Source organism: Cricetulus griseus, chromosome 4 (genome assembly GCF_003668045.3).
Source record: "Cricetulus griseus strain 17A/GY chromosome 4, alternate assembly CriGri-PICRH-1.0, whole genome shotgun sequence".
In the NCBI taxonomy this organism is placed as follows: domain Eukaryota; kingdom Metazoa; phylum Chordata; class Mammalia; order Rodentia; family Cricetidae; genus Cricetulus; species Cricetulus griseus.
The window spans coordinates 141,568,304-141,584,564 of NC_048597.1; the positions used below are offsets into that span (position 1 = coordinate 141,568,304).

Sequence of the window (16,261 nt, forward strand, 5' to 3'; positions counted from 1 at the left end):
AGTGAATCAGAAATCCCAACATCAAAGCCACTATGAGCTTTCTCAACTTCTGTGAAAGTGAGATTGAAGAAGGGCCTCTGCTTTCAGCCTAAGTTGAACCTCCCAATACAGCTGGTTCCTTGGAGTGGTTTCATGAAAGCCTGAGAGAGTGGGGGAAGGCTAGCAAAAATGTCCTGGAGCTTCAACAATGGCTCTATCTGGGGAAGATGGCAGATCACCACTGTACACATTACAGTGGAGAAAACCTCTCAAGAGTAAGCCTCGAGCATTGCACTAGAAGAAGAGACATGATCCTTTAGAGCAATGGAAAACAGTAGTGCTATACATCAAACCAACAGTATACTCTGAGTTGTATATAGGTCCCAGGCACTGTACATATGGTGAAGATGCAAAAGAAGTGAGACACACACAGACCCTGATCTCAAGGAACTTTTGAGATGGAAATGATACAAGTGAACCTGATGTGGGAAATCTCTGCTCTATGGATTTCCCCAATGCCTTTGTCTCATCTCAAGTCTTTGTCTTAGTGTGGGGATACTCTTTGGGTGTCTTAGATGAGGATATAACAAACTACCCAAGAGTTTTAGTGGAAGAAAGCTGGTGAAAGTAGGCACCATTCTATCAGGTGCTCAATAGTTCTTGGTTCCAAAGGTGTAAAATGTTCACAGATTCCTGGTTGGACTCACATATTTACCTGAGTTTATGGTAGGCTGCCAGGCATGTGACTGTATAGGAATCCTAGATGATTCTCTTACCCTATGACACCTCAATGAGATCTGGTGCTGGGACTGTGAGAACACATTTCTGTGAAGAGTGGGCCTACTTCGGGAATTTTCAGGATATATTGAAAGAGAACCTATTTCTGAATACTAGAGAAAACTCAGGGATGGGGCAGTTTTAAAGTCCATTCTTTCAGGCCTAGGTAAAGACAAAGGACAAACCCAGACTGCTGAGTAGGGAGCAGCCATGGATGAGATCCTGGTTTCCCTGATGCTGCATGTGCACAGACTGACCCTCCTAAGGACTTTGGCTTGGGCTTGTATGGAGTTAGCTGCATCTCTTTCTTGTGAGGTCAGGAAATGGAAACATTTCCTCCTGAGAAGATCAGGGCCCACGCAAATATACACAATAAGTGCATTTCCCGAAAACATGTGCCAAGTAAGAACAGGTATCCAGAAAACTGTGCACTTGAATTCCAAGAGTGGTAAGTCATGAGAAGAAAATAGAAAAGGCAAGCCACTATAAATAACATAGGAAAAACAACTTTGCACAAAATGTGGCCTGCCAAAAGGCAGCTTGGGAAGCCCTTATTACTTTCTATCCTGCCTGTGGGCATCTGGCATTTCTTCTACCTGATGAATGGCCTAGACAGGCATCTTGACCCTTTTATCCACCAGACATCCACTACTATATCAGCATGGCGAGGCCTTGCTGAAAGAATGGTCCACATTTGTGTATTTCCTTTCCACACAGATTTCTCTGGCTGGAAGTAGTCATTCATTTTTTATTTTTTATTTTTTGGAAGTAGTCATTCTAAAGAGGTGAGTTGCACTGGATGGCTTCTGATAAACAAAACTAGGCATTTTCAAAATTGCACAAAACCAGAAGATCAGTCTAGAAGGAGAAAATGCAATGAAGTCATCAGGTTGCCCCAAGTGCCTGGATCAGCTGTTCTTTGGGGAGAGTTTCATGTCTATGTAAAAATAATTTGACTGAGACACGATCTGTCTTTACCACTGGGACAAATGATGACAACTGCTCACTGCCTTTGGAGACTCAGCAAAGGTGCACATCATTCTCTCAGGAGCCCCAAGCCTGTCTTGGTTTATTTAAAATAAGCACCTTCTTGGAAACATTTAGTGAGTACAGATGAAGGCCTGACTGCTAAGGGTCTCCAGCTTCAGCTCAGATTTTACAACAGCTCAATGACATCTCTGATCTCCAAATAATCATCACTGGGGACACTGGTTCCCAGTGAGTCTCAAGGTGATTAGCTACAGCTCCGAATATCTCATCAGTTCGAAAGTGGGACAGCTAATCTGGGCCCCAGATCTGGACAAAGCGGTTCACCTAAATTACTCTAATCTGCAGGTAGATTCTGATCAGCCTGCTCCTCTCCCCTTGATACATCTTCTGTTTCCATAGCAGCTAAAACCTCAGGAAAGTGGCAGCATCTGGCCCTGTCTCAAGTGAAAATCTCCTAGGGAAGTGAATTAACTCCACTGGCACAAAAGGAGGAACAAAGGACCCCCAAAACACAGCTGAAACAGCATCAAATAAAAGTGGAGGAGGAAGAGAGGGGTGGAGAGAAGGAGAGAACAGTGAGTATAAAGTAAAAACATGGCAGAGATATTTAAGAGATAGTGAGAAAAATGGGAGAACCAAAAAGTGTAGGGGAGACATGGACATAAAAGGATTGGATAACAGAAGGTATCTGGAGGTGAAAGGCCATAAAACATCAATACAGTGACAAAGAGCAGAGTGGCTAGGGATGGGACTGAGAAGGGGCATCAAACTAGAGACAGAGTTTCTTGGAACGTAAAGGAAGTCTACATAGTGATAAATGTTCTGCAGTATGGAAAGGCAGACTGGCCCAGCATCTGATAGCACTAGGGACTCAGTGACATTAAGCTGTGATGAATGGGGTATGTAGACTCGAAATACCGGTGGGTTTAGGTATCCCGCTTTTAAAAGTGTCCCAGTTCCACTTTCCATCACTAATGAATGGTCTCCTGTTCAGCTGAGGTGTCCTTCTGGATTTGAGCCAGTCCACACAGAAGGTCATTTCAAAAGGAGAGACTGGCTTAAATGCAGAAAATTCTCTCTCATCCCTTTCTTCACGGGGTAACATCAGGAATGATGACCAAACATCTCCCTGGAGTTCAGGACAAATACAATTGAACATGTCACAACTCTGAGACCATCTGTCATAGTGCACTGGCACTGTCTGAGAGGAAATTCCATATTTGAGGTTGTTATAGTCCAACACTGATTTTTAAAAGGTGATTATGGAGGTACTGCCACCTTTAGGGTGGGGGCCTCAGGTTCCAGTGAAGGACATGCTGGAAACAGGCAGTTCTCCATTATTGGGACCTTCTGGGAATTCGCTTGTTAAAACAGCTTGCCTGGCTCAGTGGGTATGGCCCTTTGGGGACAGCCTACACCCAACAATGAAGTACTATGTTGATGAAAATGGCCCACCCAATGATCTTAGTAGAAGACAGAATAGAAGAGACATTGTACTTCAGGAATCCTACACAGACATGTGAAAGGTTTCCAAGGACCACATCATGACTCATCATCTCCTTCCACCCAAATTTGCCTCCTTCCCTTTCCACCTACAGAAGTTGATCACAAGAGCACCCCTAATAACTTTTCTTCACATCACTCTCCTACTGTGAGGGCACACAGCCTAGACCAAGCACAAAAACCTCCAGAAGGCTGCCTTTGGAATCCTTAACCTTGCCCTACATAGCAATATACTTGCCTTCATGGGTCCACACATACTCATAAATATGCATATGCATAAATTCATATGTAATTATATACATCAGCCAATGATCAGCAACAGATCTGAGGCTGTCTATCAACGCCTTTGCTCAAGTGTTACTATTTCTTGACTAAACTCCTTGTCATTAATCGATGTATACTACTCAGTTTTCTCAACCTTAACCAGTACTTGTTATACAGTCATCTGCCCATGAGAATATATTCACAAGAACAGAAATGTGTTAGTTTGGGGTTATGGCTAATTCACCCAGTGCCTAGAACAGCCTGTATGATTACACTTTCTACAAATATTTGGGAGTGAATGAAGTAATATTATATTCCTTGATAACAAATAAAAGCTACCTTAATGTAGCTTGTCAAATCCTAAAGGTTCAAAGCACAAATCACTTGGTTTGTTCTTCAAAACATCTGAACATTTTGGCAACATAAATTTTGCAATGCAGCCACATATTATGTGATATTTGTTATTTAGGAAATATCAGAGAAAAACAACAGCAAAACCACAAAAACAGCTAATGACCAGATTTTTGGCAAAGCACAGACCAGGGAAATTTCTTGTTTTGGAATATGGCATTTAGAGCTCTCATCTGTCATTATGTATTTGTATTTCCTATCTCTTTAAATACCAGCTGGACAATGTCACCAACACAGCACTTCCATCATCACTCTCAGTGGGACAAGTTCACACAGAACATCTTCACCACTATTTCACTCAGACTCAAGCAGAATTAATCTCCAGAAGATTACAAACATATATTCAGGTACACCTTCTGAGACTGTCAAAGCTAAGGCCACTGTGCATAGAACAATCATATCTACAGAGTCATGAGTGATTTCATACTACCAGAAGCTTAGAGCCCTTTGGACTCAGCAGCCAGTACCAGAACCTCCCACCCTTATCAAACAAGATTCTTATTATTTCTCATGAGCTGATGCTCTTACCTTTGGGAGAAATATGTCTCCAGGTTACTGTAGGCTCCGGTCTACCTGTGGCTATGCAAGTGAGGCTGATGTTGTTCCCTTCATTAATGGAGATATCTGAAGAAATCTCTACAATTTTGGGAGATACTGTGGAGACAAAACAGGTAGAAGGAACATAAAAATCCTGCTGACAACTCTTTTCATTGTCTTAAAGTAGAAGGTGACAGAAGCTTTGAAAGATTGGAACATATGGACTACACTTGGAAAACATGAGAAATTAGAAGAATTACCTTAAGAAGGAAAAAAAATTCTTACCTTAAATTCAGCTTCCAAATTAAATACAAAGTCCAGAGTGAAACCAGCTCCACTGCAATGCTGCAGTAACTCCCAACTATACCTTTTATCTCCCCTTACACCACCACCCCCACCACACATACCTCCAACACAGGTCCATGAGTCATTCTCATTGACTTCAGAGGCAGCTTTATGTAATGCAGTTCTTAACATAGCACATATCTGCCTAAACAGTTTGGATTCTCCCTTTTGCCTACCTGACATAATCAGGTTTTCTAGACTAGCACAGAGGGACATTCAGAATTGGGCATCAACTAACTTCCTCCAGCCATCTCTAGAGGCCCCAACATCCACTCACCCTTGCTTTGTCCCCAACACACTATGACATTTCTGGCCACATGGAGGATCTATATTCTTCCTTGTCATTTTTTTTTTACAATATACACATTCCCCTTAACAACTCAAATTCAGTTCTGCTTCTTCACCTAGGTTTCCTGAACATAGTAGACACAGAAGTTTTGACACTCTTATCATTGAGCTATGCTCACTTGACTCCTCTCCTGCGAAGGGGGGCTGTCCCCCAAATGCCTGAAGTTGGGGAGGCATTTGCTTCCTTGGCTTCTCTTTTGGAGCCTGGCTTCCCTTTGGAGGCTTATGGTACTGTGCTCTTCCCTCTGTACTTTACAGAGCTACAGCCTGGTCAAGCACTGGCTTATGTACTCTATCTCACACTGGAACCTATGGCAAGGCTCATTTTTGCTATTCATCTGAACCCACTTCTGCACTGTCACCCTTACCATAGACAACATGATATTGGATTCTCCACATGGCCCCTCATTTGTCTAATCTGTCAAATAGTCTGTACTTCAAGAAATTGAAGTGACAATGTCATTTATTGAGCTTTCAAAGTCTAATCATACATAGATTTATCCCACTACATTATACCTCTTCACTTGGACTCACTCATTCACTCATCCATTCATTCTTCTGTCAATCTGAACCCAAACCATACCTTCCCCATATAGGTATCTACAGTAGAAGTCCAACAGGTATTTATAGCATCCATAGTCATGCTGGACCATTTCCTCTGGGAAAGGGATATGATGGAAGTATCTCCTTCCAGCCTTCTTCCTTGGTCTCCCTTCTCCATCATCTTCTCCAATTCATGACCTGCACTCCACCCATGTGGTACACTCATGGCTCCCAAGCATGTGCTGTGTTTTGTCCTGTTATCGTACTTGTGGCTGCTGTGTGTGCTCAGCAGCTTCTCTCTAATAGTAACCTGAGTGGATGAATTTCTACCCCTTCTATTTCAATATAAGGTCTTTAAAAGGAGCCTTTTTCATCATTTAATTTTATGTTTTCATGCATACAGTGTGTTTCATACAGTAAACAAATTTGATCATTTTTAGACTTAAATCTCCATTGACTTTCAGGGAAAGAGTTTTTTTTTTTATTTGCGTGTGTGTGTGTGTGTGTGTGTGTGTGTGTGTGTGTGTGTGTGCATGTGTGTGTGTGAATTCCTGCACATTAATTCCTGACACTTGTGATGATGTTTTAACACCTTCCCAATGTCTGTCCCCACCCTCCCCCACCTGGAGTAGCTCAAGTCTCTTATGAAGCAGAGAAGCTGCTGCTGTCTAACTCCTTCCATTAAATTAAGAAGTACTGACCTCCTAATATTTAAGCGTTTACTATCTGCTGTAAAGTTTTGTACATTGTGTAAACCTTTCCTCCCAAATAGTAGATGTCTAAAATCATACATCTGATCTTTTATATTCCATTGTTCAGCACAAAGTGTGGTTTTTATTTAGAATTAAAAAGAAAAAAGAAATTTGAAATAATAAGACAGAAGTAAAGCAGTGGGATGAGAGACTCACTGCTCCGCAATCTCCAATATTTAAAGTCTAACACTGTAATTTGCAGTTGATAATTAAAAGTCAGAGTGTGCATGTCAGGATAGAAAGGCAATTGATATGGTAGTGACTAAGCATCTGATTTGATGACTCCTTGACATATAAATTTGTAAATTCTCTTAGTTCTACAGTTCTGTAGAACTCTTGCAGATGTAAAATCTCTGATGTATTTTACCCACAGAACATTAACTGCAGCATTTCCTTCTGGTGAACTCAGCCCAAGACATGTGCCTGCTCAGATTGTGCACTCACATAGCCTTGCTTGCTTCTTGGAACACAGGCTGCCTGCAGAGTGTCTATGCTGGCCTTCAGACATTACTTAAATGGTGCAGGTAAGTAATTTATTGATCTGTAAAGCACTCCAAGATTCTCTGCAAGGGATTATGTCATGCCAATGCCATGCAATAAAATAAAAAATGATGGACTTTGTGGACACAGGATGATTTAGGGGTTGTAGTTGGAAGTGTACGTAAAGTACATTTTAAGTGGAAATCAGGCTGGGTAATGAATTATTCTTGCTTTGCAAGGCTGACTGGGAGTTCATTTTCCTGGCTTCGTACATGATAGCTAATCTGCTAATCATACACTGGAGAACAATGGACAGTCCCAAAGTGGCATGGAAGGTGGAGTGGGCCAGAGCTGTCAGCACAGTAAGTATATTAAATGAGACAATCACACCTCATGCTTGGAAGAATCATCGAGAATTGTCTCCTCCCCCACCCCTATCATTTACAACTGGAAAGTATCCAACTCATGAAGGCAATGGAGAAGTGCTTGCCACCTCTTCTAGCTAGCCTAACAGCAGAGCTTGAAGGAGGTACACTGCCCTGGATGGAGCCAAAGAAGAAGCCATGCCTTGGTATGGGGCTCAGGTGACAACAAGCACAACCAAGTGATGAGAGCTAAATCAATGTGTGCAGATGCTCTTTGGTGGAAAGGATCACTTTCTAGGTGGAAACTTATATCATACTGTCGAATTTAAGATTAGAGGCTCAGAGCACAACCTTGACATGAGGACTTGAGTGCTATCCACAGCACCTCACTGAAAAATTAACTTGAGCTGGCAAGGAAACACTATGATATTTGCTAATTCCTGCTCATAAAACAGACTTGGGAAAGTAAGAGATAGGCTCTCTGCGTTTCACAGTTTCCATGGATACTTTCTGTACCTTACTTCCCTTAATGCAGGTTGTTAGAACCATACCAAGATTGCTTTTCTGCTAGAATTTATTCATTCATCCATCCATTCATTCATTCTCTTGTCAATATTCACGAGTCACTTTCCATATGCCAGCATTGTGCTAAGCACTAAGAACATAATGTCTGTGTACATAAGGATAATGTAATCTAAAGATATAAAACAGACAGAGGAATCCAAACTTTAATGTATTGTGACACAGAAGGATTCATCAAACTCTATGGGAGCATAGAAGTCAGATGCCTAAACTTGACTGTAGCTTAGTATTGCATGACCCTTTTAGGACATGTGACAAATAAGTTAGCTTTTTGGGGCTGAGCAAAAGTTTATCAAGTCTGGGTTGGAGAGGAAGACAAGTTTGTTAAACAAAAAGGGTGAGATAAGAAAAGCACAGCCGGGCATTGGTGGCACATGCCTTTAATCCCAGTACTCAGGAGGCAGAGGCATTCGGATCTCTGTGAATTCAAGGGCAGCCTGGTCTCCAGAGCAAGTGCCAGGATAGGCTTCAAAGCTACATAGAGAAACCCTGTCTCGGAAAAAAAAAAGGAAAGAAAAGCACCATTAGTGAGACTTTTTTTTTCTTATATATAATCAACCATTATAGAAGAGATTTTTCTTTAGAGGTTGTGCCAAAAGGCACAAAGTACTTGTGAATACATACTTTATACTGCAAAAATATACCAGTATGGTTTTGTTCTCCATGTTCTTACAATTTGTTTGGGGGAAACAATGCATTCAAGACATTCTACTGAGTTGGAGGATGAAGCAAAATGTACCAGAAAATTGTGTGTGATTGTGAAATGCAGGATGTATGTGATAAGTGCTGTGAGCTAGGAGGAGGGATGACCACAGTGATTGGGAGTGCCAGAGATGACTTCACTTTACATTAGTATGTGCTCTGGATAGCAACAAACAAGAAAGAATCATGCACTGAGATAAAAGTGGGGCTGTATTACAAGAACCAGAAATACACCAGCATGGATAAGGTGGCAAAAAATCCATGAGATACAGGAACATACAGCATCTATCAGCAGAAGGCAGTGTCCCACAGGGATTCAGATCCTGTGCCTCCCAGGCCACCTTTCTCATCTACAAAGGGGAAACAGTAATTCTGAGAATTCTGGCATTTGTGAGGTTCTTCAGGGGACTTAAGAAACAACTTCTGAAATGACCTGAGAGCAGTCCCTGGAAATATCAGACATTCAGTAAATAAGATTTTGGAGTTTTTTTTTTTTTTTTTGCCTCATATTGTCGGCAAACTAGTGTGCAGTGTCAACACAGAATTGACAGTCAATGAATTTCATAAAAATCAATGAAAAGGGGATACAAAGTCAATGAGGTACCAGGGGGCCAGATTGCAGAACAGCCTGTAGGGCTAGGTCTTGGGTTGTTAACTTCAATAGGCTATAGAAAGTATTTGATTAAAAAAAAAGAATTCCATAATTTAAATTTTTTATTTTAGGAAGAAGAATCTGTTAACCATGTGTTAGAATGGAACTGGGAGAAATTGGAATTAGAGAAATCTATATACATGAGTGATATTCAAAGCCTGGATTGAACTGTTGGCTCTGAGATTAAAGGAAAGGGTGAACTGGAGAGCAGTGCCAAGGAGCACACATGGAACCTAATGAGGGCCTGGAAGGTGGGGGGGGGGGTCTCAGAGAAGCAATTGGCTTTGTGGAGAACTTTAGTTAGAGTCATTCTGTTTTAAATATGCTGATGACAAAGACGCTTCATGACAACTGGGGCAACCAGGCAGAAGCAACCTGTTACTAGCTGGAGTTACATGACCAACGGGGCCGAGAGCACAATTGGAAGGTGTCCTGGGGAGGGCTGAGAACAGGTGCCACAAATTAAGTCAGTTGAGCATCAGTGGTGCCTTACAAAGGGATATCATTTTCTGCACATGCGTGTACTTGATGACTGAAGGTGCTACGCTTGAGGTCTGAATCTAAAATACACGAATTCTATAAACAGAAAGACTAAGATATATTTAGGAAGAAAGACAGAAGTCAGGTGAACCATATTCTGATGATAAAATTCCACATTTAATACATTTTATTAAGTTTTCATCTGGCTATTACTGAATTCTAATTCAAATATGTAAATAATTAAATGAGGTAATTATTAAAACAATATTCTGAGGAACTTTCTTATTCCTGGTTTAGCTTACAGTGCCCAGGTGTTGAATTTTAATAATTATGTCATTAATAAATAGCAATTTGCTGTTTTTAGCACACAGTAGATATCCTATTAAATCCAAATTAAGATACTTTATTAAGCACTGTGTAGTCCTGTGGGGCTGAGAGTGCACATAAATGCCTGGACCAGGTACTTCCCAGGACATATGCAGATCTATGCCTCCCAGATGGCTTCCACTGCTGCCAGAGGCACTTCTCTTTGCTTGATAGTGAAGGTCTATGTTGCCCAAAACTACTCAGGACAGTGTTCAAGGCTTGGGATTCTTTGCTGCTGTGTCCTAGGGACTTCTGATTCACAGTGTTAAATGCCCAAATCTGGGATACTGGCAACCCTTTTGGCTTATAGACCTTACAAATACACCCAAGCCATGATAACAGCCCGATGCAAAATGTGCATTGCAGACGGGGAAGTTATTAAAGATTCAGCCACTGTATGCCAGGCAAATCCTAATGCAAAGCTGTTTTGCATAGGAATGGGTCAGTCTGTGTAGCAAGATATGAGGCTATGTTTCCCAATCCAGACTGAAACAGGGTGATAAGTCAACGGGACAAGCATGAAGAAAACTTTCTTATACTAGTGGTCATGTGTGAAATACATCCCATTTCTCTCCTAGGCTCACCCCAGGCACCCTCTTTTTCTGCTGCTTCTTCTAGTCCTAAAGCACCCAACCCTTCCCGATACAAAGGTCCCTCTAAAATATCCCATTTTTCTTCACCTAACTTCTCTGTCCTAGCCTTTATATTTTGACTCCTCGAAGAGTCTTCCTTGGCCATTTTTTTTTCTAAGATAGAGTCTCCGCACTGGTTTAATTGTTCCACAATTATTGTGATAACTTTGAAGTATTTCCCATTACACAAAACTTTTACCATTAACATCAATAAACCCCAGGCAAATGAAAACTCCTTATTCACCTTATTATGAGATGGGAATGCTGACATTTGTTAGGAGTAGGGCATCTAGCAAATTATTCAAGGGCACATAACTTAAATCTGCAGTGTGGTGTACAATTTTTAGTAAGGGTTTTATTGTTAAAATCTCCTTGGAGTTGCAAGTGTGTATATGAAAAATTTATATAAAAAACCCAGGACACCCATTTTTTGTGCACATTGGCTGCTTGTGAAATCCTGTTGTGCATTAGACACGTTGCAAAGAGTGAGCCTATTGATAATATTTTAAGAATCCTATGAGGAATTTCTATTATTATTATTCATAAATGAAGGAAGCTTTAGTCATGTATTCAAGTGCAAGCTGCCAAACAGGGACAGACATGGAACATTATCAGAAAGTTATGGGTGAGGCCCACTGTCTGCTCTTCTCAGATGCCAGTTTTGTAGGTTGCAGGCTCCAGTCCTGCACTGCTTAGGTTTTGCTCAAAAGGTCTACACTGTGTAACCATCTACCCAGCTCCTTAATGACACAACTATGGACAATGGTCATTTCTCTAAACAGAACACTTCCACATTTGCTACATCAGCTTCCTTTCTTCCATAGCTCCACTGCAGCATTTGTGTGCCCATGCAGGAGCCCTTGTCAGTGCTCTGTATATGGTGTTATTCTTTACTACAGAATGCAAGGGAGGCTTTACCACCACGATTTCATACTAACTTTCCACTTCTGCATGCACAGTGAAATCTCCCACATATTCCATCCTGAGCATCTTGCTCTCCTTATACCCATTCACCTTCCTTCCATGTGAGCTGAACCAGAGATGTGGCCCTCAGAGACGCTACTGAAGCAGCCCCTGTGGCCGCTGACTCCTGCACACATACGGATCCATTGGACTGTGTCTACTTGGTGACAAAGAAGTCATCAATGATGTCCACATGTCTTAAGTCCAGGACTAATACAAGCTCTTATTGAGTTTCCTGTGATTGCAAACACAAGTCTGCCGTCCCCTTGCTCTGTTCTTCCTTCTCTACTTTCTTCTTTTGAAGTATCTGTATGCTCCAACACATATTTACAGAACTGTGGGGTCTGTGGAATTATTTACAAAGAGAAACTCTAAGACTTATGTCGGAAGACCAAGCACAAAGCTGAGATCTTCAAATTACTAGCTCTATAATGGACATAAATCATTTCCCTAGCTGGTTGCATTAATTATATTAATCTTTCTCAACCCGTGCTTTACCGATCAGAGAAAAATGTGGAAATACCACATGATAAACATAAAATATTATTCAAATATGACTCAGTAGTATTACTAATACTCATGTACCTCTAGAGACCAATATGTAGAGAAATGCAAACTTCCTGCACAGGGGACTTAGCTTGATTTAAAGGACACGGTGGCGTGGTTACCTGTGCTCCTATCAGCAGATTCTAGCTGGTATTTCAGAGCTAACAATGGCTCTGAGGTGAAAGGCAGCTGCAGGCCGAGGACTCAATCCCAGCCTCAGAGTGGTACAGGCTTACACTCCTGCCAGCAAGGAAACAGTGGCTGCCACTGTTTCTAGGGAACGAAGCCAGGCTGGATGTTCAGAATCCCAGATGAGGTTCTGAAACGTGAAAGCTTTTAATGATACAACCTCAGGCAATGGTTATTTCTTTCATCAGAACACTTTTGTCATTTGTTACATCTCATTCTTCCTCTCTCAGCTTCTCCATATTAAAACCAAGGAAAACTCATGAAGCCCTGGGAGAAAATCTGGTGATTTATTCAGGATTAGTCATAAACCAGTGGTTCTAAAGTTTGGAGTGTGGGCCTTTTAGGATCAACTGAAATGTGGAAGGAAGTTTTTATGAGCTCTGCTCTCTGACCCAGCTTAATCATTCCTGATGGAGACATAGAAGAATAAAGTAAACACCATTCATTCATCATGCCATGCTTCCCTGCTTCTGGGTATATTAGTGTAAATTGAATTTCACAGCCCCTACCTGTAACCGTAAGTGCTCCATTATAGTGGGCACCAACTAAGAAATTGCTAAGAAGTGTCTCCTCATCAACTCTTCCATGTGAGAACATAAGAGAAGGCTTGCTAATCACAATGCAGTCTGCCACCCAGACAGGACTGGCTGGGTTCCAGTTTCTAGAAAAATGGTACAGAGTTGGGATTGAATGGCTTGCTTGCCTTACACCACCATTCTGATATGGACCAGCTCCTTAGTTACCAACTCATCAAAGGTTAGAAAGATAGAGTGAGAAACCAAGGGTCACTGAACCAACATAAACAAGTTCAAGAATCCCTGGAGAGCATTTGGCCGAGTACTCAGCATGGCCTCAAGCATTGCCTTTCCTGTGCATGGAAAAGACTAAAGTTACTGAGTTAAATAGCTAAGCCAAGCCCATCATAACATAGGCAACCAGATACATGCAATCTCTAATCAGGTATCTTTGAAAACCAACAGTCAAGTTTCCACAGCCAGAGAGACTCCAAAATTAAAATGTGCTGAAAATGAAGAAGTAATCAATTAACCTGATTCACTATATAGTTTTACAAGGAAGAGGGTGGAAAACAATAGCAGAGAAACGTGTTTTTCTTATTATACCTCATGGAAGACAGCTATTATTTGTTGATCATCTTATAAGGACTATATTCTTGCTATGTATTTTCCATTTAATTCAGAACACTCAAGACTTAAAGAACTAATAAAATTCCACTGAAGGAGAAAGGAAGGGGCCAATGTCAGAGCCCAACTCTTCCAACAGGATTTGGGGGATCAAAGTAAATATTTAGGTAAAATTGAAAAGCACTTGTGGGCTGCTAATCACTCTACAGATGAATGTGACTTTGAGTGAGACAGTGTGGAGTTCAATTAATTATTGGTAAACAGCTTCACTATTTGCTATACAAACCCAACCCTGCATGTCCAGCCACATCTTTTGACTAACCCAATGGATTCTCAGCATCCAGTTCAGAAATGGGGCAAGCAATTGTGTTTCTGGTGTTCCAGCTTCTAAATTCCCCTGGAGTTCTCCACAGCCACAGTCCTGCTGTAGTCACTGAAACCCTACTACTGGGTCCACTCAGGATTTTTCTTTTATCTCTTGGCAACTTGCTGGGATTCCTTTCTTGAAAGCATGAAGGCATATGTAATTATTGAAATGAAGTTGACCAATTCAGGTAGGCCACACAGTGCTAATGGCCACTCTTATCATGCCCCCCCTCCACACACATTTTTATATGGCTTTTCTATGCAAGTTCTAAATGCCTGACCAAGGACTTGGATAGGAAAAGATCCCATTAAGCTTCAAGGACTCTGAAAACTCAGCCTTGCTGGCTTCAGTACCAGCTGGGGGAAGGCGTACATAAATTTTGTCCTTCAGAATGCAGTTCCTACCAGTTACTTCCTTTTCCAAATTCAGGAAGATGATAGTATGCTCTTGCTTCTGTTCAGAAACTCACCTCAAGCAGAGGGGACCCATCTTTGTACTACACTAGTCTGTGCTATCACCCCTCCCCAGGATCAAGTTTGTGTTTCTCTATGCTGATGTAAGCAATGTGAAAATATCTATGAGGAAAATATCTATAGGCTAACAAGCTATCATGGCCATGATTCTCTCCACCTGCTCTTAAAACGTGACTAAGGGCCAAGCATTTCTCTCTCACACACACTACCCTGTTCGGGTCAGATGGAGGTCAACCAAGTGAAAATGGAGGCCTTGTCCCCAGGTGGTCCCTTCTCAGCACCAAAGAAGTCTGTGTCTGTGCTGTCAATCCGCTGCCTGCCACCTACACACCTATATGCTCAGCTGCCTTTCTGGTGTCGTTTGCACTTTAATTCCTAATTGCCTAACAGCACTGGTTGTTAGACACTCAACAATGGCTGTAAATCTGTGAGCAGAGGGAATCATGCTGCCTGTACTAGGAAACTCTCCACAAACTCCTAGCTAACTGTACCCCTGACTGCAGGGGAATGCGAATGATTTCAAGAATGTTCCTATTTTCCTTTTAGTACCTGCAAGGTCAAGCTAGACAGAGAGGAGACTGCCTTGGGGAGAGCATCTGCCTTCTTCCAGCAGCATAGTAGTGTTAATGCTTGTGCCAGAATGGAAACTCAGGTTGTATTCAGGCTTCTGTGTCAGTGATTTCTGGGACCATCTTAGGCAAGTGAAGACACAGCTTATTATCTGACCTTGAATCTCAAAGCACTGTATGTGGTCCCACTGCAGTTCAAGGTTACTTGGCAACTGGTTTTAAACTGATTTTGTGTTCTGACTCCTTATTGCCACTAAATCCTTCATAAAGGTTATGGTTGGAGAGCAGATCATGAGGAAGCCTCTCCCCCACAGCATGAGAGGTAAAGATGCTGGCCTGTTTGTGTTGAGCTGCAAGTTCTCAGAGAGAACAGTAGCTCTGTGAATCCCCTGCGAAATGTCATAGTGCTGGAACAGGAGAGGAGGGTGCAGCCTGGGAAAGAAAAAGTTTCAACATGACTTCTTGTTAATACAAAGCTTGTCAAACACATCACCTAGAAATACTGAATGTCTTTATTAGATTCTTTTATCTCCCCCCGAGATTGGAAGGACGCACCAGTTGCTTCTCGGTGGAGATGTCATCATCCAGAAACTAATTAAAGGCTACGCAGGAAGCTGGGGCATTCACACTCTGGAGAACAAAATGCATTAGCAAGCAGAGTAAAAAAAATTACAAGTGAACTTTATATCGAAAAGGGCAAGTTGGGAATTTGACAATAACTTTTTCTTTCTCCCTCACCAGCTCACAGCAGGTGAAAGTGGGCCCATCAGGATGTCAATGAATCTTGATGCAAGGCCATCTGCTCCCTAGCATCTCGCAGGAAAGGATTTCTTCTATCTGGGTACCAAGGGATGAGGACCAAATGACCACATGCTATGGAAAATGCAATCAGGTAAGTTTCAGGCCAGACTTTGCCCCTACAATTGAGACATGCGGAGGATGTGTGTGTCTGAACAACATTCATTTATTTGTGCAGACTGAAGAGGCTAGGCACTCAATCCAAAGTATTTAAGAGTTCTGGAAAGGCAGACTAAAGCAGATGTTTCACCTAATGCTAATAAAAGCTCAAAACCTATGCCTTTGTTACCTTTAATTATGGACTAGGCCTCCCCCATGTATCTGGAGAACATTGCTGTTCTACTTCTCTATGATCACCAAAGACCTATCTCTACAGGTGCCATGGCCTTCCCTTTTTGGATTCCTTGTGCCCATGTTTTGTTTTCTTTCATGTCTCATTATTCAGAGTCCAGACACTAAAACTTAATAGCCTGTCTTTGCTACTCAAGGACTATTACCACTTCCCA

The 16,261-nt window shown here is 41.7% G+C and overlaps 1 protein-coding gene across 4 annotated transcripts in view; it reads right to left on the minus strand.

The window, feature by feature from the left end:
- The window catches only part of Ntm (neurotrimin), a 407,355-nt gene that overhangs the window by 112,062 nt on the left and 279,032 nt on the right, over nucleotides 1-16,261 (minus strand). For all 4 annotated transcript variants that reach the window (XM_027411728.2, XM_027411727.2, XM_027411726.2 and 1 more), the window contains exon 3: nucleotides 4,453-4,578. In XM_027411728.2, the coding sequence (XP_027267529.1) occupies nucleotides 4,453-4,578 (126 nt within the window). The remainder of the gene's footprint in view (nucleotides 1-4,452; nucleotides 4,579-16,261) is intronic.